Source organism: Chrysochloris asiatica, unplaced genomic scaffold (assembly GCF_000296735.1).
Source record: "Chrysochloris asiatica unplaced genomic scaffold, ChrAsi1.0 scaffold00064, whole genome shotgun sequence".
NCBI classification, from domain to species: Eukaryota; Metazoa; Chordata; class Mammalia; order Afrosoricida; family Chrysochloridae; genus Chrysochloris; species Chrysochloris asiatica.
In genome coordinates, this window is record NW_006408582.1 from 15,931,013 (window position 1) to 15,955,929 (window position 24,917).

Here is a 24,917-nt window from a genome sequence, read left to right on the forward strand (position 1 = left end):
AGTCCTCTTCACTTTCAGCAAGCAAGGTTGTATCATCTGCATATCGCAGGTTGTTAATGAGTCTTCCTCCCATCCTGATACCACGTTTTTCTTCATATAACCAAGTTCTCGGATTATCTGCTCAGCGTACAGGTTGAATATGTATGGTGAAAGAATACTTTGTAAATACTTTGTAAATTTTATTATAATATTTGGTCTTTTCAGGCCGTCTTTTGAAATGTCTATTCAGTTCTTTTATTTCATTTCTTCCATTCACTTTAGTCACTGTACATTCAAGAACAAGTTTCAGAGAATCTTCTGACATCCACTTTGGTCTCCTCCCCACTCCCCCAACTTCATGTCTTTTTAATGATCTTTTGTTTTCTTCATGTATGATGTTCTTGATGTCATCCCACATCTTTGGTCTATGGTCATTAGTGTTCAATGAATCAAATCTGTTCTTGAGATGCTTCTCTAAATTCAGTTAGATATACTCAAGGTAGCATTTTGGCTCTCATGGACTTGGTTTTTCTTCAGCTTCAGCCTGAAGTTGCATATGAGAAATTGTTGGTTTGTTCCACAGTCAGCCCCTGGTCTTCTTCTGGCTGATGATAGTTAACTTCAACATTTTGATTCCTGTGTTTTCCATCTGGTGAGGTCATGTGTAGTCACCGTTTATGCTGTTGAAAAAAGGTATTTTCAATGAATAAGTCATTAATCTTGAAAAATTCTAGCATGTGATCTCTATCATTTCTATCACCAAGGCTGTATTTTCCAACTACAGATCCTTCCTCTTTGTTTCCAATTTTTGCATTCCAATCACCAGTAATAATTAATGCAGCTTGATTGTGTGTTTGAACAATTTCAGACTGAAGAAGTTGGAAGAATTCTTCAATTTCTTCATCATTGGCTTTGGTGGTTGGTGCATAAATTTGAATAGTTGTATTAACTAATCTTCCTTATAAGCATATAGATATTATTCTATAAAGATGGCATTGTATTTCAAGATCTTGAAATATTCTTTTTGATGACAAATGTGACACCATTCCTCTTGAATTTCTCATTCCTGACACAGTAAATCATGATTGTCAGATTCAAAATGGTTAATACCTGTCCATTCAGCTCATTAACACCTAAGATATCAATCTTTATGTGTGCCATTTAATGTTTGGTGACTTCCAATTCTCCTAGATTCATACTTACATTCCACATTCGATTATTAATGGATTTTGTTTCTGTTGCTTCTCATTTTGAGTTTGCTCCATCAGCAAATGAAGGTCCCGAGAGCTTTGCTCCATCCACGTCATTAAGGCTGACTGACTCTACTTTGAGGAGGCAATTCTTCTTCAGTCAACTCTTCCACAGTTGTATTTTAAGTGCCTTCCAACCTGAGTATCTTATCTTCAACATTATATCAGACAGTGTTCCACTGCTATTCATGAAGTTTTCAGGGGCTAATCCCTTGGAGTCCTGGTGTGGCACTCTACTATAAGCACTGGACTACTAACCACAAGGTCAGTAGTTCAAACCCACCAGCCACTCTTCGGACCCTACATAGGGTCGCTATGAGTCAGAACAGACTCGATGGCATGAGTTGGAACTCGACGGCACTAAACAACAACAATCCCTCAGAAGTGAACCATCTATTCCTTCTTTCTGTTCCTAGTTTGGAAGCTCCACTGAAACCTGTCCACCATGGGTGATGCTGTTTCATTGGTGATGAAACACCAGTGGCATAGCTTACAGTATCACAGAAACACGCAAATCACCATACTACAACAAACTGACACTTGCTTTAGTGTTGATACTAATCCTGGTGTGGTGCTGTCGGATAAGCACTGGACTGATACCCACAAGGTTGGTGGTTTAAATCCACCAGCTTCTTCTTGGAAACCCTATACAGGGTCAATAAGAGTCAAAACTGACTTTTTAGCACTTACCAACAACAAAAGCTCCAGATTATCAGCCAAAACAAGGCCAGGGGTAGACTGTGAAACAAACCATCAATTGCTCATCTGCAAAATTCAGGCTGAAGCTGAAGAAAATTTAAACAAGTCCACAAAAAACAAAATATGACCTTGAACATATCCCAACTGAAATTAGAGATCATCTCAACAATAGATTTTATACATTAGACACTAAAGACCGAAAACCAGAAGAGTTGTGGGATGACATCAAGAACATCATAGAGGGGAAAAAAGCAAAAGGTCACTAAGAAGATAAGAAAGAAAAGACCAAAAAGGATGTCAGAGAGACTCTGAAACTTGCTTTCCAGCATAGAGATGCTAAAGCAAACAGAAGAAATGAGGAGGTTAAAGAGCTGAATAGAAAATTTCAAAAGGCACTCCTTGAGAAGACAAAGCCAAATTTTTAACAAAATGTGCCAAGACCTGGAGTTAGAAAACCAAAAGGGAAGAACATGCTCAGCATTTCTAAAGCTGAGGGAATTGAAGGAAAAATTCAAGCCTCAATTTGCAATGTTGAAAGAGTTTATGGGCAAAATATTGAATGATGCAGAAAGCGTTAAACGAAGATGGAAGGAATACACAGAGTCACTGTACTGAAAAGAAATAGCCAATGCTCAACCATTTAAAGAGATAGTATATGATCAAGAGCCAATGGTACTGAAGGAAGTCCAAGGTACACTAAAGGCATTGGCAAAGAACTAGGGACTTGATGGAATACAAATTGAAATTTGCAACAAACTGATGCAGCACTAGAGATACTGACTCATCTATGCCAAGAAATTTGGAAGACCACTAACTGGTCAACTGACTGGAAGAGATCCATATTTGTGCCCATTCCAGAGAGGTGATGCAACAGAATGTGGAAATCATGGACAATGTCATTCATATTCCATGCAAGTAAAATTTTACTAAAGATAATACAAAAACAGCTGCAATGGTATATTAATAGAGAACTTCCAGAGGTTCAAACCAGATTCAGAAGAGGACATGGAACGAGGGATATTAATGCTGTTGTCAGATGGATATGGCTGAAAGCAGAGAATACCAGAAAGATGTTTACCTGTGCTTTATGGATTATGCAAAAGCTTTCAATTGTGTAGATCATGATAAGCTATGGACAACATTGTAGAGAATGCATATTCTGGAACACTAAATTGTGCTCATGAGGAACCTGTACACCGACCAAGAAGCAGTTGTTCAAACAGAGCAAGGGAACACTGAGTGGTTGAAAATTAGGAAAGGTATGTGAAAATTAGGAAAGGTTGTATCCTTTTATCATACTTACTCAACCTGTATGCTGAGCAAATTATCTGAGAAGCTGGTTTATATGAAGAAAAACGTGGCATCAATATCTGAGGAAGAAGACTCACTATGAACCTGCGATATACAGATGAAACAACCTTGCTTGTTGGAAAGGAAGAGGACTTAAAATGCTTACAGATGAAGATCAAAGACCATAGCCTTTGGTATGGGTTGCACCTCAATGTAAAGAAAACAAAAATCCTCACCACTGTAACAATAAAAAACATCCATATAAATGGAGAAAAGATTGAAGTTGTCAAAGACTTGGTTTTGCTTAACTCAAACCATCAACACTCATGGAAGCAGCAGTCAAAAAATCAAATGACATATTACATTAGGCAAACGTGCTACACAAGACCTCTTTAAAGTGTTGAAGAGCAAAGATGTTAGTTTGAGGAGTAAGGTGCACCTGGCCCAAGCCATGGTATTTTCAATAACTTCATATGCATGCAGAAGTTTGACAGTGACTAAGGAAAATAGTATAAGAACATTTGAGTTATAGTGCTGGAGGAGAATATTAAAAGTACCATGGGCTGTCAAAAGAACAAATAGATCTGTGTTGGAAGAAATATAGCCAAAATGCTCATTAGAAACCAGGATGGTCAGACTCTGTCTCTCATACTTCAGACATATATTATCAGGAGGGGCCAGTCTCTGGAGAAGGATATCACGTTTGGTGAAGTGAAGGGTCAGAGAAAGAGAGGAAGACCCCCAATGAGAAGGATAGGCACAGTGACATCAACAATGGACTCAAACGTAGCAATGATTGTGAGTATGGCACAGGACTGGACAGTGTTTTGTTGTGTTGTGCTGTGAGTGTAGGGTCGCTGTGAGTCAGTACTGACTCAATGGCATCTAACAACCATAACAATACTACTCTATAGATGTTGATTAAACTAAACTTTCTAACTTTTCTTTATCTGATACAATTTTTCTTTACCTAATACTTTTTTTCTTTTAATGTAAAGTTGTTACATTTAAGAACAAGTTTCAGAGTCTCTTTGGACATCCACTTCAGTTTGTTTGTTTTTGCCTTCCTGTATTTTTAATGACCTTTTACTTTCTTCATGTATGATGTTCTTGACATCATCCCACATCTTTGGCCTTTGGTTCAATGCATCAAATCTGTTCTTGAGATGGTCTCTAAATTTGGGTGGGATATACTCAAGGCAGCATAGACTTAGATATGACTTCCCTAAGGAAAATATGAGTGCTTTGATTCAGAGATCATATCTTCTACGTTATACCTGTAGTAACACAGAGCTGAGCATATGACAGACACACTCTACCAATGAACAGATTCTGGTTTCAGGGTCTAGGTGATCTGAGCCTCCTGGGAGGCACTCACAGGTATGAAAAGGTGTTCGGTCAGGCAGGGAGCGGGTTTTCCTCCGGATAGGCAGTGACTTTTCCATTTCTTCTTTCAAGATCATCTTTCCCAAGTTGGAAGTAACCTGGGGAGGGAGAAAGGAAGATAGATCCAAGACTTAAATGCTGGTTTTTCATCTTCAAATGTTCAGAGTTGGGGATACTGTAAGCAGGACACAGGACTTTGCAAGCCCATCTACTAGGGACAACATTTTCTCATGTCCAGAGCCTATGCAATCTCTCTTTTTTGTCTGATGCACTACCACATTAGGCTTAGACACTCCTGGGGCAAGAAGTCAGAGCTGCTCAGTGTAACTGCCCCAGTGGCCTCCTCTCCCAGGCTATGATTGCCAGAGGAGAGTCAATGATGTCACTGTAAATGGCCTTTACATGACTCAGCACTCTCTCCCCTCCCTTCCAGATCAGTAAGCCAAACGCTTTTTCCTTCTTCCTCTCCTTTCCTCTTCTTCTTCCTCTTGCTTAAGCTCTTAGCCCCAGCTTGCTGAAACCTGGCACTTGTAGTACCACCCTTTTCTGTGCTTTTGACCCTCATATCAAATAGCCTTTCCTGGGAAAAGCAGCATAAAGTCCAAGTGTCCCTTGGAAAGCAGCACCCTAAAATTCTAGGAAAGAAGGGGGACTTCTCACATGTTTTAACAAGGAAACTTTTCTGGCATAAACCTATTTGAATTAGCTATGGGATCAGAATTTTTGTCTTTATTTGACAAAGGTTGGGTGACAGGTAGCAAGATGCTACCTTACTGAGTTCCTCTTTCTGACGCTCCCTAAGAGCCTTCATCTCCTCTCCAGAGTCATCATCTTCCTCCTCCTCCTCTTCCTCTGCCCCTTTCCGAGATGCCTTCCGCTTCCTCCATTCTGTCTCTAAGAAACACAGGTAAAAGTAGGCAACAATCAATCAGTCATTCAACAAGTATTTATCAGGTGCTGACTTTGTACACAGAACTGGGCTAGACTTACAGAGGACACTATGATGTTGTTGTTGTTAAGTGCTGTGGTGTTGGTTCTGACTCATAGTGACCCTGAATAGAATTTCTGAGACTTTAAATCTTGGAGAATATAAAAATGGAGACTATATTATAGGTTATTTAAAAAGAGAGAGAGAGAGAGTAGTATTTCTTAGCTTTGTAGTGAAACTGAATAAGCAACAACACACACCTATGACTTAAATCCACTGGGAACAAAAACCTTGTTTCATTTATCTTTCTCTTTCCCAGAGTTCCCATCACAGAGTCTGATACATATTAGAAATTTGATAAATGTCTTCTGAGTGATTGAATTAATGGGAAGTAAATGAATGCCTAACAGATAGGCCATCCACACCTATAGGGTCTCTAGGAATGCAGGGAGGGAGAGCGGTAGAAGCTCCCTGAGCAAGGAACCTGGAAGATTTCATGAAAGCATTAGAGGGTGGAGGTGGGTTCATGGGGGTTTCAAGGGGGAAGTCAGTGGCTCTCTTTCTCCCACATCCCCACAGAGTCTCTTACCCACAACGGCCAGTGATGGGGGGCATGGCCAGTAGTCAGTTTCAATCTTGGCTGGCTGGTTGGGGTCAGGAGGCTGGGCTGCAGGGAACTTGGATGACTCGATGATGAGGTCCTCAATGAGGTGCTTGCTCTGAGGGCTACCTCCTACAGACTCTGCAAATGGAGGAGAGTCAGCCTATACACATCCCATCCCTGAGGCCTACTCTTCTTCCATGCTCAGTCCTAACTCACTCCCTTCTCCCTTCACAACCATGAGAAAGTGCTTGTAAAAAGCATGCACAAAGGAACAGCAGCAACTACTCTGTATTGTTATCAATAGCTACTTCCCCATCAGCTGGGCAGCACTCACAGCCACAAGCCTTCCAGCATGTGGTGGGAAGGGGGCTCTGATAAGTTAAGGAAACCCTCACCTCTTTGCTTGTAAATGGGTGGCTTCTTGTAGATGTTGGAGTCCGGGCGGGAGGTCTCTGTGGAGAGGGAGCAAGAGGGTATGAGAATGAAGAAAAGTGGGTGGCTGAAGAGAAAAGAGACAAAAGGAATGGGTTGTTGTTATTGTTAAATGCCATGGTGTCAGTTCCAACTCATTGGATGGTGGGTTTGAAAAGGTAGAAAATTCACTGGTTTCTGCAAAGAGCCAAGACAGAACTAGAGTTCCCTCAGCGGGCTGGGTCTTTCTGCACTTTTCTGACTTGTAGGAGGGAAAAGGCAACAGGGGTCTTGGAATCAGGGAGCCCAACCAGTCTGCAGTAAGCACAACCTCAAGAGAGTGGGGGAATAAAAGTAAGGAGCTTAGGGCTCCTGAAGGAAAAAGCAACACCACGGAAAATATGTGTCCAGGCTGACAGTCAAACCTACCAGGGTGGTGGAAATGGGGCAAGCTGGTCCGGGGGGTTCCAGTGGTTCTAAGGACTGAAGTCTGAGAGATGATTCCAGGGGATCGGCTGTCTGCCCACACCTGCAGAGCAGAAGTGTGGTTCATTGCAGCTCCCATGTCCCAAACTACATACCAACCATTTCATCTTACTCAAATCTCTGTCCACCCTCCTTAGCGTTCTGCTTCCTCCAACCCCAGAGCAGTAGAAGGCTATCCAAAGACTTGACCTGCTGATGGTGCCAGGCCCAGGTAGAAGGGATTACATGAGGCTTTCAGTCAGACAGATACAGAGCTGGCCAGTGGACAGAGGAGGTCCAACAACACTTTGGCCCAGAAAAGTCCTCACTTTGCAGATTCTGTCATATCCCCTAGGCTCTGCAGAGCTGTCTGGACTTGTGGGGACTGGAGTTGGGGCCCCATAAGAGCAGGGCTGGGCAAGTGTCAGGTGTGGGGCAGACTCACCTCTGGGGATGGTGGGGGGGATGTGGATTTGGGTGACAGAGAGCGCTGTGAATGGAGAGGAGGCTGGTCAGACCACAGGGTAGGATTAAACTCTCATCCCTCAGCCAATTCTACACCCTTTTCTGAACCACCTCTTCTCTCCCAGATCCTTGCCAAGCCCTAGTGCTGGGTTTCCAATCTTCTTCTTAATATTTCCTGGACAAAGTTCTAAGCCTTTCTTCCTATAAAGCATGAAGAAGAACATGGATCTTGGAGCAGTTTGCTTGATGCTTTGAGGGCCTACTGAAGAGAAGCAATTGCCCTGTCCTCAGGCCCTAAGGTCTAAGGGAAGGGCCAATACCAACAAACACCCAAGAATGAAGTACAGACTTCTTGACAAGTTTAAGTCTCCCATTGTCTGGTTCCATCTCCCTTCCCCAGCCATAATACTAACCCTTTTCTTGACTAAGTTTACTAACTACCTGAATGTGTATTATATCATACACTCTGACTACTCTGTGAGGTGAAAAGGCAGAGGGATCACCTTTATTTTACAAGAGGGTTCATTGAGAACACAGGGTTATTCAGCTAGGACTTCTAGTCAACAAATTCAATTTGTCCCAGATCTCCGTAGATTTTCTTCTCTGTCATACTCCCATCCTTCCTTACATGCCACACCCTTTATGCTTCTGCCACCAGTTTCTCCTGCTCTCTGGCTTCAGGTTTTTACTCTGACATGGAGCCCATCGCTGCCCAAGTTCAATGAACACTGCCCAAGTTCAAAATCAACACATGGTTGATTCCTACGCATAGTTCCCTTTCTTGTTTTGCTGAATCTGGTCTCCAGAAAATTAAGTGTGAGAAGGATTCTGTCCACTAACCAGTATGGCTGCTGGAGTCCTTTCCCCAAGTCCTCTCCAAGGGAAAACTTGTATTCTTACCTCCCGGCTTCTGGGCAGTTCCACGTGTTCCAGGAGGGAATAGGTAAAGTGAGGCTCATAGATCATGAGGTCAGGCCGCTCGATGTCCAGGATGGCCTTGTCCTTGGGGATGGCAGCCAGGTCCTTGTAGCCCAACACCTGATTGTCCATCTTGGCCTGAAGGAAAGTGGTACTAATGGAACAGACGTTCCATAAAGCCTCACTAGAATCCTGGCCTTCCAAGCTAGATTTAGAATTTACTTTTAAAGTAGGCAGCTATTTTAGGTGTCAACTCTTATTTATAAGTTAGTAACTCTGTTATTTTAACATTTAAGAATTTAAATTGTCACCTAGCAATCTGGATAACAGAAAAACCATACCAGTAGGAGCATGTGGTGGATTTTCTCTGGATTTTTGGGTTCTCTTCCCCTCCAGCACGGGTAAGATCATCAGCTCAAAGTGAAGCTGCCCAGTGGTCATCTGTCTTCTGCCCACCCCCGCCCCCTAGACTGAGGATACTGGTGTCAGAGAGGGGTACTCACCACGATGCTGGAGGGCGAGCCGGGAACACTGGAGCCTCGGGAGGAGCTCACGCTCCCTGGGGAGGTAAGTGGTTGCTGGGAAGAGTGAGAAGGCGGGCAGGTGGGTATGAGTGTGGGTGTGAGGGCAGAGGCTCTTCTGGAGCCAGAGGATGTGAGCTGCAGCTGGGGGCAGGGAAGTCTTCCCTCGGCCTCTGGGGATCCAGGGTGCTGCACTGTAGGCAACCACCAGGTGGCACCCTAGACTCCCGACCTGAAGTTTCCGTGGGGATGCAAACTCTCTCACCCTCTGCCCCAGGCACCCCACCTGTCCCCGCACACCTTCTGCAGTCGTTCCATGCAGCAGGGAGCTCGCTGGTCGGATCACTCGCAGAGCCCTGTGCGGAAGGGAGAGGACAAGGGCTCAGGCTCTGCCCCCTCTTGGACGCTGGGCTCCGCTCGGGGCCGCGAAAGCTGAAAGGGCGTACCCCCAAGCTGTAGCGTCCTCATCCCTCGGGGATTCTCCAGGCTGTAGACGGAGTAGAGGGGCTGGAAGGAGAAGAGGAGGCGAAAGTGCCCGAGAGGGCTGTTAAGCTCCAGGTCTCCGGGGGTGGGGGTGGGATTGGGCGGGGCTGCAGCAGTCCCCTTGCTAGGGGAGACTGGAGGAAGGGAGTTCGGACCTTCCTCCGTTCAGGCTTTCCGTTCGCTCAGCCCGGGAGAAAGTGTGTGTGTGGACCGGGAGGCGGGAAAGCCGAGGGGCTGCATTTGTTTTTGAGCCATTGTTCTCTAGGTCGGAAAGGAAATGACAGCAGGAGACAGAGGCTTCCCGGGCAGCCTCCACATGCCCTGCCGGGTCACACCTGCCTCGTCCTGGTGGCTGGAACCCTGTTTTACGCACAAAGTTTCACTCTCCCTCGCCTCTGCCAAGACCTCTCTCTCTGACTCTGTGTGGGGCCACTCCCCCTCAATCTACTGTCCATTGGCCACCTCTCCCAGATACTCGCCCAACAAGGTTTACCACAGAGAGACTGAGTAATAATACCTGGGGGTAGGGGTGGGGTGAGGATGGAGTGTGAGGTGGAGAAAGGAGGAAGGGAGCGAAAGATTGAACCCCAAAGCAGCAGCAGCCTTGGTGTGAGCGGTCAGATTCTGCTGACAGCCGCCTGGGCTCTAGGTTCTACCCTACATAGTTAGGAAAGGAGAGGAGACCCACAAAGCGATCTCACATCTCCCTCATCTCTGTTCCTTCTACAGCAGTCATTCTCAGTGGGGGCATTTGACAAAACATTCTTTGGGGTCTCAACCACACCCCAGGTCCTCATTAAGTCTCCTCAGAATAGCCATGCTGACATCCCTCTCTGAAGTCAAAGCCACCAGATCCTGAGTGAAGTCATCCTGCCTGGGGCTGCTCTTTTTGTTCCTAGGGAGTTGGGTCTTTCCTGCTGCATAAGATCGTGAGTTCCCTGGGGCACAGTCCTTGTCATTTTTTTCTTCTATAACTCTCTTAGCAATCCCCCCATACACACACACATATACTCCACACTGGACACATAATAATCATTCAGTGAATTCCTGGCTGATTGTTGAGTGTGATGGTGATAAGGGGGCAATAAGCCATAGAGAAGAGAGCTGACTGACAGCTACACAAGCGACAGGGAGGAAGAAGGCAGCAGAACTGAAGTTGTGAAGAGCATGAACTCAAACCAGAGTGCCTTGGTGTGAGTCTACACATAAGCTGTGTGATCTTGAGCAAGTTACTGACCTTCTCTGTGCTCGTGTTTTGCATCTGTAAAATGGGAGTGGGGTTGGTAATATCTGTGTCATAGGGTTGTTCTGAGTATTATACATTGTTGTTGTTAAGTGCCATCAAGTTGGTTCCAACTCATAGCAACCCTGTATAGGATTTCTGAAGAGTGGTTAGTGGATTGAACCATCACCTTGCAGTTAGCAGTCCAATGCTTATCCTACAGAGCCACACCAGGACTCCCAAGTATTATACAAGGGACTTCAAAAAGTTTATTGGAAAAAAAAAATCCACTATCTTTTGGTTCCATTTTTCCATGAACAATTGGAAACTCCTCATATGCTGTTATAGCAAAGTATTTAAAAAACACTGAATTGTTAGCAGGATTAATTGTGATTGTCATAATTATAATTGTAGAAGACATGTAACTAAATTGGGGGAGTAGTTAATCTTTCATTTCAGGAACAGAGAGTCCCAGGACCATCAAGAAGGAAGAGCATGAGTGGAATGTGAGATTCTATCTAGAAAACAGGTGACAACAGAGATGGTGGCAGAGGCAATGGCATGGAGAGATAGAGCAGCTGCAGGCTCCAGGCCCATGGACTGAGAAGGCTATATGGCTGCAGGCAGGAGGCTGGCTTGTAGAATTTGCCCTCAGGCCATTTAAATGAATATATATTTTTTATTTTGTATGTGTACATCAAATATTTTTGTTTGTTCCTTTGTGAAATATAAGCTGTAAAAGGGAAGCCACAGGGAGGAAGTAGAATTACTGTTGTTGGGGGTGGGGGGAACTATAATCATTGAGATGAAACAAAGCATATAATTTATGGAATGTAAAGCTGATGATCCTGTCTGCTAACTTTAAGGTTCAAACCAACCTTGTAGTCCAGTGCACTAATCCACAATGCCACACCAGGACTCTGTAAAGTGTCAGCTGTTTTTATTTGTAACTTCCCAAGGACCAATGGGTTAAGAGGGCTTTTCTGTAGGCATTCCTTGCTACATAGGGTCATAAGAGACCGAAGTCATTGGTGTCCCGAATCTTATCACCTACCACTTTGCATCAGGCCATTCTTCTGCCCTCTGTCTCTCCACCACTGCCTGCTGAACCCACCCACTCCCTGAGCAAGCAGCCCTCACTCCCACTGTCCTGCTTTTGCATGTGTTGTTCACTATACTTTGTCTACCTCTCTGCCTCCCAGAGCCCACCTATCCTTCAAAGGTCCATCTTAAACTACTCCTTCCTCTGAGAGGCCTCCCCTGTTATTCTAGTTGTGGTGCATCGAATCGCCTTTCTTGCCATAGTCTTGTAACTCCCACAATATGATTAGGTTGTTGGTGTTGTTAAGTGCCATTGAGTTAGTTCTGACTCAGAGTGACCCTCTCTATAGGTTTCCAAGAATAGGCTAGTTGGGTTTGAACTGCCAACCTGCTGTTAACAGTCCAGTGCTTATCATACAGTGCCACACCAGGACTCCAAATGATTGGGCAAGACTATGCAAACAAGGTGCTTGTGGCCTACCAAGAGAATTAGACAGTTTGCTAATAATGCAAATAAAGTGCCTGGCGCCCTTGTTGGGGTGGGACCACACAAATAAGGTGCATCAAACACTGAGGGGATTGGTCAGGGCAGTTTTGTCATCCTGCTAGGCTTAAAATGAGCCATCCTAGAGGCAGAAGATGGGGGGGAGCGGATTTCTACCATCAAAAAAGAAGAGCTGGGAGCAGAGCTCATTTCTTTGGCGCAGGGATCCCTGTACCGAGAACATCTTAGACCCAGGAGACAGAAAGTTGTAACACTGGAGATGGCACAAGACAGGGAGAAGCAGCAGCAAACATGACAGAGAATCAGCAGCAATAGGTGATGTGGTGGGCTTCCCGGACCATGGCGTGAGAACTGTGTGCCCTTGGACTGAGGCATACCGTCAGAGTAGGGTGTCTCTGGGCACTTACAGGTGGAGCTACTGAGCTTTGTTAACACTTTCCAGAGCAGGGAAGAAGAGACCAAGCAAGTCCAAGAGACCTAAGAGGTCCGAGGAGCCAAAGGCCTAGAGGTTGGGGGTCAAGTCCAAGAGCTGAGGGCCAGGGCATGACCAAGAGGTTGTCCAGACCAAAGAATTCTAGCCTAAGTCATTCTGGATCCTGAATTTAACCTGTTACTTCCCTAATACTACCCATAACCATGAGTATTCTGTGAATATGTGTGTGGCCATTGCAATGAATTACTGAACCCAACAGAGAAATAGGGTCCTATTGGAGGGACAGCCAGTGTCAGAATTGGTTAAAAGCTTGGAAAGAAAAGGTATATCTTACCTCTACTTCACAGAATCAGCTTTGGGCAGATGCTGATGGCGATTCTCCCTCCCTCTGATGAAGTCAGAGGAGGTCAAACTTACCATGCCATTTTTATACTAGTCCTCACTGCTAAATCATTCTTCAAATTCCATTGGGACTTAAAAAGAGAATCATGTAGCTTAACATTTGATTTTCCTAACTAGACTGACTGCTAACTTCAGGAGAATCACAACAAAAAATAACTTTTTTTTTTTTTTTTTGAATGCTCATTTGATGCCAGTTACTTTGATGAGTAATGTCCAAGGATTAGTTTGTCTCATCTCCACAATAAGATAGATTCCAGTTTTGGGTATGGGGAAGCTGAGACTCAGGGAAATAAAATAACTTGTGCAGAATCATGGAGCTGAAAATGACTGTGTCTTCAGTTTTGGCATGATTCATCATACCTATCTAGTACTGTGTCAGGGGCATAGTAGGGACAGCCTAGAATATTCCAGGTTTCTCAAGTCTATAGCATCTCCAAGACCAGAATCGGACCATCAGAGTCATACTTGGTGTTTGGTGCCAAGGAAAGACCTCATTCCATACCTTCATCCTTCTCCTACCCTTTTTTCTTAAATTTTTATCGTGAATTGAGTGACAGTTTACAGGGGAGAACATCAGTTTTACATTCATCTTAACATATTCTGTTTTATTGCAATGATTATAATCCTCTCCGTGCATGATCACACAGGAATATATAAGCATTTAAACAACCAAAGGGCACATTCTGCAAGCCTGCCTCCTGGCCAGCTGCACACAGCCTTTCTCTTTCCATTCTTCTACTCTTTTAGCACTTACTTTGTAGCACTTTTAACCAGGTAAGTGAGGACCAGGACAAATTCTAGTACTTATGTGAATAGATGTTAGTTCCTTTTTACTACTCTAGAAGCAAATACTTATCCATCCATTGGCCCACTCACCCACCCATCATGCACTGTTTTATCCATCCATTCAACAAATATTTTCTGAGTACCTATTGTGCAATAAACACAGAGCGATGCTCCATGTTTGACCCTATGGAGAACAAAAAGATCAGTCAATGGAGCTAAGCTACCTCTCTAAAAATAAGGCACATGCATATAGATAGCTCAAATGCAAATGAGAAAATTACATGTGCCAGATAAGATACTATAAGGGGCTGTGAGAGGTCACAGGAGGCAAGGACTATTCCCATGGGTTATCAGAAGGGGAAATGAAAAAGGTTTCTTGGAAGAGGAGTTACTTGAAATAGGCTTCGAAGAAAGTTATGTAAAAATTTAAAAAGAAATTTCTGAAGGAGAAAGCACATGTGGGAAGGTGGGGATATGGAAAAGCACTGGGTCTGTCTGTTTTTCTTAAGTGCTCAGACTGGTCCATTGCTTACCCTTCAGCACCGTACCAGAACTCCGAGTCTGTTTAAAGAATAGCATATACGACTGAATTGAATCCTCGTGAGGTTGAGATCTGTTTGGGGAGGGAAGTTGGTGCCAGAGTGTGGCAGCATCGGACCCAGACTAGAGAAGTTAGATGTGGGTAACAGGGATTCATGAAAGACATTTTTTTTTTTAAGCAAGAAGTGACACAATCCATGAAACACTACAGGAAAATTAAGCTGGCTACAGGCTGGGAAGTGGATTGGACAGGAAGAGGCAGTCCACAGGGAAACCAGTCAGGAAGCCAGGGCTATAATTCAGGCACAAGATTGTGAAGGACTCGACTTGGGCCTAGAGGTACAATGAGCAAAGCAGGACTTGATCTGGAAAGGCCCCAAAGGAGGAACAGGTTGTTAGCATGAAAGCTTGGAATGAGGAGGGGAACAGTGAGTTCAGTTTTGGACAGGTTGAGGTCCAGGTGGGTACAGTACATGAATAGGTGGGTATGTCCAGGAAGAGGCTAGAAAAGGAGCTTGGGGGTGGAGGAAGAGCTGGGAACAGAGATTTGGGAGTTATTTGCCTAGAGGTGATAGTTGGGACATGAGATTGCCAAGGAAAAAAGGTAAAAAATAGTATCTTGGGAAACACTTGGGAGTCTGGAAGAAGAAATAGCTAGAGACAGCCAGAAAGGAAAACTAGATGATCATCTCTTTGGGAAACAAATAGCTTATCTAGTAGCACTGTCTGATACAGAGGGCCATAAATATTAGGAGTGGGGGTAGTGGAAGGAAGAGGAGGAAGGACTGAAAAACTAGAATGTCATGGAAACCAAGAATCTGCTGCTGTAGAGGTAAGAAGTACCAAAGGAAATGAGATGCCTCCAATGTGGCTTTCAGGACCTTGGTGGCCTCCTTGTCAGGGGTTCTAGAGAATGAAGCATGCTCAGGATGGACAGAAGGCATATGTGTGTGTATTGGGGGGGGTGGAGGGGAGAGGGTGCCTAGGAGAGTAACTTTGGAAGGAGCAAGATTGAGGGGAGGCTTTTAAGGAAAGGGGAGAGTTGAACATGTTTGTAGGCAGCAGAAAAGCAAAAGAGATTGAGGTTGCAGGAAAGAGGGGTGTTTGGTGGAGCAAAATCCAAGCAGGGAGAAAGAGTTTCAGTCTAAGCCCTAGTGGAGGAAACAAAATCCATGCTTCCCTGAAGGGAGAGGAAAGGGAAAGAAGTTGGACAACATATGGGCATTTAGAGGTAGCCTTCTATTTTCCCAGTAGAAGTATGGGATATGGTCATATGCCATCTTACAGGTGGTGAGAAAAAAAACCAACTTGATGAGACTACAAATGATTTTAGATGATTTGTGTGGGGACTGTATACAGCTGTATACAGAAAGGAGTCAGGGAGAATGAGTGGCTTCAATGTGTTCAGGAGACTCTGACTGAGCCCAGGGTTGTCTCTGGCACCCTTCTCTTTAAACACCAGCTTGGGATAGTATATAGAGTGGGGCAATGACTGTCTATCAGGTAAGGAGTGGGGGAGGCAACTCAGAGAAAGACCCATACTCACAATCACTTATCACCTCCAGGCACATCCATTCAGAAGCATGATTCAAAGTAATGATGATCATAATCATATTAAGTTACTGCATTTTACACTTCCCCCCATCTAATCTTTATACTGCAACCCTGTGAGTTGGTTATTATCTCAATTTTGAAGATGAGGAAATTAAATTAAAAAGGCTAAGCAATTTGTCAAGGACCCACTACTATGTGAAAAGTTAAGTCTGCATCTGTTCTGACTTCTAAAACCCTGCTCTTAACCACCATACCACCCAAGGAAAACTATGGCCGTGACTCACTGGGCATCTGGCCTCTCATCTCGGCTCCATCCCCCAGTTCTGTGCCTTCATAACCTACAATCCATAACCTTCATAACCTCAACCCCAAGGCTAGGTCTTGCCCATTAGCATGTCTTCTCTACTTGGGTCTGGAACCACTCTCTTTCTGGGTCCTGCCTTCCTGTCCCTGTCCCTGTCCCTGTGTGTTAGAGCAGTACTTCCATAGAGGTGCTAATGGTTGAAATTATGTTAATGTATTACCCATCTAGAGGTATTTACATTTTAATTTAGGGGTTGCTGTTACTGTTAAGTTTCTGAGGAGTGACTAGTGAGCTTGAACCACCGACCTTGAGGTTCAAAAGACTTTGCAGTCTGACGCATAAGCCTACAGCACCACATTCTTACTGGTAAAATTTTTGGCTGTGAAAGTCCAGCCGAAAATGTTTGGAGAGGTGAAGAGTGTGTGTGTGTGTGTATGTGTGTGTGTGTGAGAGAGAGAGAGAAGTTTTAGTTTTTTTGGCTTCTCTCAAATCACACCATGCAGGCAACTGCCTACTCCACCCACTAGTAACCCTCTCCCGCAAAGCTAATTTCCTCACACAGCAACAAAACGTCCATGCTTACTCATCTGGCCTCCTCCTTTCTATCTCTGCATACCCCCAAGTCCCATAACCACTGTGGACCCGGAGACCAAAGGGCAGGCTGCAGGCAGGAAGTGGGGAGGAATGGAAGGAAAGAGAAAGAAGGTGAGTCCAGAGGGCGGAAGAGCTCTGGCCTGACACCAGCCAGCAGGGTTCTCGTCCCTCCTCCATCTCAGCCTCACCCTCCCCCAGCTGTGTGTCTTTCCTTATCTGAGCCACCAGCCCAGCCCCACCTCACACCACCCACCTAGCATCTCCCCAGCATCTAGAGTCTCTCAGCTCCCCAGGATGTAGGTGATAAGATCCACCCACAGGGACCTCCAAGTTTTTACCCACCTATTCCAGTGGGCTCCAAGCTCCAGGCAGGGGTGGACACTAATGGCAAATCTCTAGGACTTTTAGAAATGAAGACTCAACTGACAGAATCCATCTCTGGCCCTATCGACTCCTATCTTAAGCCAACCACTGCTTGGTAGGTGCCAGTCACAGTGCTAAGAACTGTTTATCCTCCTCTCTAAACTTCACACACACCAGCAACCTAGAGATTATTGCCCTCCTTTTAAAGATGAGGTTAACTGAGAGGTCAATTTGTCAAAGGCCACCCAAAGAGAAGCCAAGCTGGAATTCTTACCATTGCCTGTCTTAACTTTGGAGCCAGCGAATGCTCTTTCCAATGAGTCCCAAGAGAAACACCCCCCTCTTATTGGCACTCTGGACTCTGAGTCCCATGTGCTAACCTTATATGGTGGTGCCACCCAGAATCCTGCTCACTGAGCTCACTTACAGAAAAGGAGCAGGGAGTCTGGGGGACTCAGGCTCTGAACCCCATGGGCCAGGGTCAAGCAGGCTGGGTGCCAGCTAGTACAGACAGTAAGGGATTATGAAATGAGGCTAGGTGTCCAAGTAGGCTGGGTCAGAATGGGCAGGGAACGCTGCCCCTCTCCTGTCTCCAGTCTCATTCACAGGGTGCCCACCTTGCCCCTTCCCTTTCTTCTCTCCTTTCTTTCTGCCTCTCAGTCTCCTTTTCTTTTCTTTCATCATCTTTCCTCCCTCCATCTCTGCTTCCCTTTCACCCTCTCCCCCTCCTGGCCCCACCCCCGCAGTTACTGTGGCAACAACTCTGTGCCAAAAATAAAGGCAGGATCCAGCTAGGTTGTGGGTTCCCAAAACAGCATCCCAGGGTGGGGAAGGGAAGGGAGGGGCTAGTGGGAGAGACCAGGCCTGCTCCCATGGGGTCTGCGTGTGTATGTATGTGTGTTGTGGGGTGGGGTGGGGCACCGTGATCCCCCAGAAAGGATGTGAGGAGAGCACAGGAAGATTGGGGCCTGCCCTGAGCCAATGACTCACTAGGATGTCCCATACCTAGACCAAACCCAGTCCAGGGCACTCATTACCAGCTTTTCTGAGGCCCACAAACCCTAACCACCTCCTATCTTCTCTCATTTTATCCCTCTCATTTTTTTTTCCCTTTTAATTCCTGTTCTATCTGGTAGGGCTGAGTTCTTCTGATGCAAACACTATACAACACCCTTTCACACTTTGGCAAAGGAGTAGACTGTGGTAAGTGGACATCCTTGAGCACACACACACACACACACACACACACACACACTGGTTCATTGCTCACACGAGCAAGCAGAAAGCCCCACACTGAAACACAACTGCAACACTCATGCACACAGATGCACACAGGAGACTCCATAACCCTGCTTGCAAGATCATACCCCCACACAACAGCACACAGGGCATGCTGATACCCACTCACACCCACCCACCAGGCCTTCCCGTGGCAACATGCTTTACACTCACAGCACCTGCACCACGTGCTGAGCCCCCTCCCGGAGCTGTGCACGTGTATAGCAACCCCTTCATTTACTCCTCCCCTGGGGGCTCCCCATGTCCCCCATTCCCATAGCTCGACTGCCCTCCTTCTCCTAGACCTGCCACTGCTCCCCTGACTCACACACCCTGGCAACACAGTCTCCTGGGAGGGAACTGGCAGATGAGTATGCTGGAAAGGGTGCTTGGCCTGACAGATCGAGGGGGCGCAGAGCTAGGGAGGGGGCACAAAGGACCCTCAAAGGCAGACAGGTCTGACTACTTGAAGCTCTTCAGCAGGTAGCACCAGCAAGTGCTGGGGTGAGGGCCTGCTGCCCCACCCAGCCACTGAGTCTCTTTCTTCAGCCTGCAGTTTAACCAGCCACTAACTAGAAGGGGCTCCTCAGATCCCTCCCCCTAAGGAGCATACTCCAGAAGAAAGGCTACCGGCCTCTCTTAACAGCTTCAACCCTCAAGGCTATCAGAAGTGGCAGGAGATAGGCTTGAGATGGCTTAATCTTCCTATTATTTAGCAAAGAGAGGACAGCTCCCCTGCCCAGCCAGCACCCATCATTTCAATTTTTGGCCTGCACAACTAGGTAGGCAGGGAGAGTAGCCAGCGCCGGTGGCGCGGGGGACGGAGGGGGGGGGGCATGCACAGGGCCCCAAACCTGCTTCCTCACATCAAAAAGAGGATTGGTTAGAACCAACCTAGCTAGTCCCAGGGTCTAACCACACAGACCCATTCTCCAACTAAACAAGGGCCACAGCTGAACCCTCTCCTTAGGGATTCTGCTACCACTCAAAGCCTCACTCCCAGGCAGGTGCTGTGGCCCAAAGTGCCCACAGAGGGGGAGAGAGGACGGAAACCCTGCACCTACCTCTTCCCAGACAGGGTGGCCCAGATGCTCTGAGGTCCCGAGGCCGAGGCCAGGGCAGGGAGAGGTGTCGGCCCAGCTCCAAGGGCTGCCGCGTTTTTCTCAAGAGCCTAGGTAATAGGCGTCTCTTCCAGGAACCCAGCCGTGCTCTCCCACAGCACAAATAACAGGAAAAAAGCCGGCTTTGGGTGGGTGGGGTGGTAGCTGGCGAAGGAGGGGAGCTGGTCTCGGCTGAGCAGTCTGATCTCCCCGCAGGGTCCCACCTCCCTTACCCCCACCCAGTTTCTTTACAAGCCACAGATGCTCGGATCCCCTGGTGCTGGGAGTCCAGGTCTGGTAGGCAGAGGGCGGGTGGGCGAGCAGGACGGAGAGCAGCGGGCGGGCCCTGACTCCCCCCACACACCCTCTCTGCACCCTCCCCACCTCCAGCTGATAGCGTGTGGCCGCATGCAGGGTGTGTGTGTTTGTCTGTGCTGCTCGTCTACCTCGGCTCCTCCGCTGCGGCTCAATCCATTTCAAACCAGAGGAGCATTACCCTGGCGTCATGACGAAGCAGAATTGGCCGCCTTGTTCTTTTCCCCTTTCTCATACCCCTCCCCACGCTACAACACTCACTCTCAGGTCCACAAACACAGCCCCTCAGCCAGAGAGTACAAATTCGGGGGTTGGGGGAGGCGCTACAGATAACCAAGGATGATAATGTCTGGATTCTCCAAGCACTTGCATCTCCTAGTCTATTCCACGACATCCCCACCACCCAACAACAGCAGAGGCCTCTTGATCCCTGCTACTCCTGGGGTACTAAAGGCCATGTGGTGGAGGAGGAGGTCAGGGGCAGAGGTGCCAGAACTGGTCAGCCAAGGATTAACCCTCTGCAGAGCATGGACAAATGGGAGAATGAGGGAAACTAGGTCCTCTGGACCATCTGGTAACTTTAACCTCCTGGGAGCTGCAGAAGGACCCCAGCACTGTAGGTGAGAAGACCCTATTTCTCACCAGGGTAGCTTCATAAGAAGGGAACATTTTACCAGATGATTCCTAGGTTCCAACACAGAAAGGGACTGGGAAACATCAACTTTTGGTTCCCTGTGGGTTCAGAGCAGAGCCTCAGGGAGGAAAGTGCACTCAGACAGCTGACCCCTGGCCCTGACCCAGCTTTCTCTCCACCTCCACTTGCAGACTTGCCTACCTGGGCAGCCCTTGCTGTTGCCCTGGTAACTGCTGCTCACAGTCGGTCAGCTGATGCTATCAGCTGCTGTTGGGGAAATCTAGAATCTGGGGAGGGGATTCTGGGTGTCAAAATGAAAAAAATGATAGTGAGGGTCTTGATGGGGACAGAAGAGCTTGTGCCCTAAGATCTCTTAGAAGAGCAGAGGAGGGGACCGGGAGGGAGGGAAAGGAGGAAGTGTCTGGGTTAGTAGAAGACAGGGCAGGATATAATCCTGAGATGTGGGCTCCAGATAGGAAGGAGAAATGAAGGAAGGTAGATAGCTGAAGAGCCAGAAAAGAACAGATAGAATCCAGGCTTAGCTGTGTGTCAGGGGGGAGGGGCAGGGAGCAGGGTTCTGTGGAAAGGTACAGAAAAACCTGGGGGTGGGAGAAATCACATCGGCTCTAGATCGATCTAACCACAAAGAAAGGGCCAGAAAAGCAATGTGGGAGGGGATCAGGGCACTAGACTTGGAGGAGGAGCTATCCAGGCCCCATTCCTGATCACCTCAGCCCAGCTTCTCTGCTTTGTGACCCTTCAACACCACCCTTACTGCCCTCAAATCAGGGCCTGCCTGAGAGAGGGAGAGAGGTGAAGCCCCAACCCAGTCCTGAGAAATAGCAATTTCCATCCCTCCATGAAATCAAGGACCAGGTGATTGAATACCTCAGGTGTTTAGGCTGCCAAAATCTTGGTTCCTCCCCTCCTTCTCTGCCAAAATTTTGGTTCCTCCCCTCCTTCTCACCATTCACTCCCCAGGCCCCATCCCAGGAAACTGCTCTTCTGGTGCCATGTAAGAAGCCCCAAAAATGGGGATGGAACAAGCTGATGCTGGAAAGGACAGCTGTGGACAGGGCCCTGGATTGAGGTGGGCAGTGAGAAATGGGTAGGAGGAGGGGCGCATCCTCCTGAGGAAATAAGCATGTAGGATGAAGTGGGGGTACCAAGGGGAAAGGACCAGGAGGAGGAGGGGGAGGGCTTTCCGGTACCTTCAAGGACCTGGGGCGTGGGGCAGGAGCACAGCAGCTTCCTCAGTGACATACACCTCCATCCCTCGGCGCATCTCCTCTCCGCCTCCGGTTGTCAAGACAACCCGCAGGCAGCCCAGGCCTGGCTCAGCGGCAGCAGTGGCAGGGAGGGGGGGAGGAGGAGGAAGCAGTGGCTCCTACTACCTCTTCCTCAGTGATGGAAGGTGGGAGCCCAGGCTAGCTTCTTAGTGCTGGGGCTGGGGGCTTTGGGGAAAGCTTCAGGAGCTAGAGCTGCATCAAGCCCCCACCAAGCCTCCTTCCCCCTCTTCTGCCTCCTTAAGGCTCTTGGATTGGCTGCCAGAGTAGCCTCAGGAGAACCTTAATTCAGGGCCAGACAGCAGGCTGGCCTTGGAAAGGAAGGCTGCACTTGGGAAGCTCCCCCATTCCCAAAAGTCCAGGGTGGAGTTGAGAAAGGGCAATAGAGACAATAAGGGAGAAATAAAGAACTTGGACAAAAGTGGGACTTGCATTGGAAGGCCAGAGGAAGGAGAGGCTTCTGAGCACTGGCTGAGGTGAGTATGGGTTCAGAAGTCTGTCCTGAAACTGACCTCTCTTAGCTATCCCTATCTGAGCACCTCTTCTAAATCCTAAACCCTCTCTCATTCCCCTCAACCTAGAGAAGTCAAATGGTAGCTCTCTTCCAACCCCACAAGGGCCCACTGCCATTGCATCCCACGCGTAAGCCCCACACCCATGTCCCACACCCTTTAGGAGTCTCCCTCTGCCTGATCGGGTAGAGCCACCTTGGAACCCAGGGAATTGCAGAGTTAGGGCTCCCCCTGGCGACCTGAGGAGTGGTAACGGCCAAGGTCATTCCTTCCTCCCAAGGATGGATTGTTTATGTATTTTGGCAGTGGGGTCAGTGGGTTCTCCCGAGCTATGCTCCTGCCCCCATCTCATCTCTGACCTCGTCCTATGAGAGAGTTGCTCAGTCTTCAGCACCCCCTCCTCTTGGGCAGGCCTCGACTTCTCAAGACCAGCTGAATGATCTGGCTGGCCTGCCCTCTCAGTTCAGGCTGGACTGAGAGGAGAGGCAATTTCTCCTCCCCAGAAGCAGTTTCCTTGCAGACGACTCTGGACCATTCCTAGACTGTAAGAGACTGTGAATAGGATTAGCATACCTTTAGATTCAAGAGTCTCTTGAGGCCTTTTGGATGGGTACTTCTGTTCGAATTAGGGACTGGAGGCTCCTACCCCTCTCAGGCAGGTGGTCCCAGCCCCCAGACATGTGATTCTTGGTGCCTTTCCTCAGCAAGGTCATTCGTGCCAAGTGTCTGGCTGGACTCTGGTCTTGCTGCCAACCCCCGTCCCTGGTACTGTGCAATAGGCTTTTCTGACTATGTCCACGTCCCTCAGTCTCACTCCAGTGCCCCCTGCACTGCCCCGTGAGTGCACTAACCTGTTGGGGATGGGAGTGCACCAGGGACACTCCCCCTCTGCTGTCTAAATATTAACCACCTGGGCACTGAAGACGAAGGGATTTCTTATGAAAATTGGGAAGCCCACTCTGAGCACTGAAATCTCAGAGTCCCAGATCTCTGAGCCTCTGTCCTCCCTGCCTCAACCATCAGAGCTGCCACCAGACCAGTCTCGCCCCTAATTCTGGGATTATATCTTCTCAGTGTCCTTTCCTAGTTCTTCATTGCACAAACTCCAGAATTCAGTTCTAGCCCACCACTTTTCTGAGCAAAATTTCAGTCCCAGCCAAATTGATCACTGCCTACCTTCTGAACACTCCTCACATTTTCCTGCCTTTCTTCTTAATGCTGTTTCCCCTCATCCCCACCCCCCATGTGTCATCTCTGCCACCTGAGATCCTGCTGACTTCAACCCTTTCACTAAGCCTTTCCCAACCCCCGTTTCCAGCACTGTCCTATCCCAGGATTCACTGTGCCTTGCAAGGGAGGGCAGAGTGGGTGAGAATTAAACTCTAGTGTCCACTGGCTGAACATTTAACCTGAGTTTGAGCTTTCCCACACATGACACTGTGTTGTCTCCCTCGCTAGGGGGTTACCCGAAAGCATGCTGAGAGGGGTACCTAAGGTACCTGGCCACATCTTCAAAGCTCAGCACATATTAATGTCTTCTTTCCCTTTTGCATTCTTTAGGAATGTACGATTTTTCCTGGGCTTATTCCCTGTCCCCGCCCCCCCCCAGTACATTTTAAGTGGCTTGAGATCTCACCAGGGGATGATACAGTATCTTTGTCCATCTTTTTATTAACTGAAGGGTTATTAGTATGGGACCTGAGCCGTATAAAAACCCAAACTAAACCAAACCCACCACCATTGAGTTGACTTTGATTCACTATGACCCTATAGCACAGAGGAAGACTACTCCTTAGGGTTTCTGAGGCTGTAAATCTTTACGGGAGCATACAGCCTCATCTTTCTCCCACCAAGTGGCTGGTGGGTTTGAACTGCCAACCTTCAGGTTAGCAACCAAACACTGAACCCATTGCACTGCCAGGGCTCCTTCCTGAACCATATAGGAAATACATATTCAGGTTAACTGCTTAGGACCCCTCCCCACCCAAGTCTGTGGCTGTTGCCTCTGATATTTGCTGTCACTAAGGATGGAAGCAGGATTCTGGCTTCTCATCCTGGCTCCACTTGAGGGGTCAGGGTGCTGGGCCAATGATTTCTTTCAGGCACTTCACTTGGTTTATTCCCTCAATAAATATTTACTCTAAGTATTATGGAGGCCACCAAGACTGGCTGTTTCTACTGTTGAGGCACTTGCTGTCTAGCAGAACTATGGCATGAACATAAATAATTGCAGTTTGAGGTAAACCGTGGTGTGTGTCATAAAGCAAGGACAAGTAAAGGGCAGCCACTTTCCCCTGGGAGACTGAGGAATCTTCACAGATCAGAGAGGATGGTAAGAGTGTGCACATGCCAATGCTCTAGATGGCATGCTAGGCAGTGGGGACTTCATGAACAAAGAAGGACACAGTGTGTTTGTTGGATAACAAGGATTCCAGTTTTACCAGAGTCCTTGAAGGACTTTTGTAGGGACAGCACTGGAAACAAATTCTGGACAGGACTGTACAGTAGTCCTGAAACTATGCTAAGGCATTTGTTGATGATAGTACGACATGTGATTTATGGTAGGGTTAGGTGTTGTTGTTGTTAAGTGCCATTGAGTTGGTTCCAATCCATAGTGACCCTATATAAGGTTTCTGAGGAGCAGCAGGT

General features: G+C 47.2%; 1 protein-coding gene across 3 annotated transcripts in view; it reads right to left on the minus strand.

Moving 5' to 3' along the window:
- Positions 1–9,234, minus strand: part of DMTN (dematin actin binding protein) — a 25,720-nt gene extending 16,486 nt beyond the window's left edge. For 2 of the 3 annotated variants that reach the window (XM_006864408.1, XM_006864407.1), the window contains exons 1-9: positions 9,217–9,234; positions 8,899–8,973; positions 8,378–8,533; positions 7,458–7,502; positions 6,977–7,076; positions 6,532–6,588; positions 6,122–6,274; positions 5,374–5,498; positions 4,597–4,702 (exon numbers count right to left, since the gene is read on the minus strand). In XM_006864408.1, the coding sequence (XP_006864470.1) occupies positions 4,597–4,702; positions 5,374–5,498; positions 6,122–6,274; positions 6,532–6,588; positions 6,977–7,076; positions 7,458–7,502; positions 8,378–8,533; positions 8,899–8,973; positions 9,217–9,234 (835 nt within the window). The remainder of the gene's footprint in view (positions 1–4,596; positions 4,703–5,373; positions 5,499–6,121; positions 6,275–6,531; positions 6,589–6,976; positions 7,077–7,457; positions 7,503–8,377; positions 8,534–8,898; positions 8,974–9,216) is intronic. The other variant, XM_006864409.1, reaches the window with a different exon arrangement.
- Positions 9,235–24,917: the final 15,683 nt, after the last annotated feature.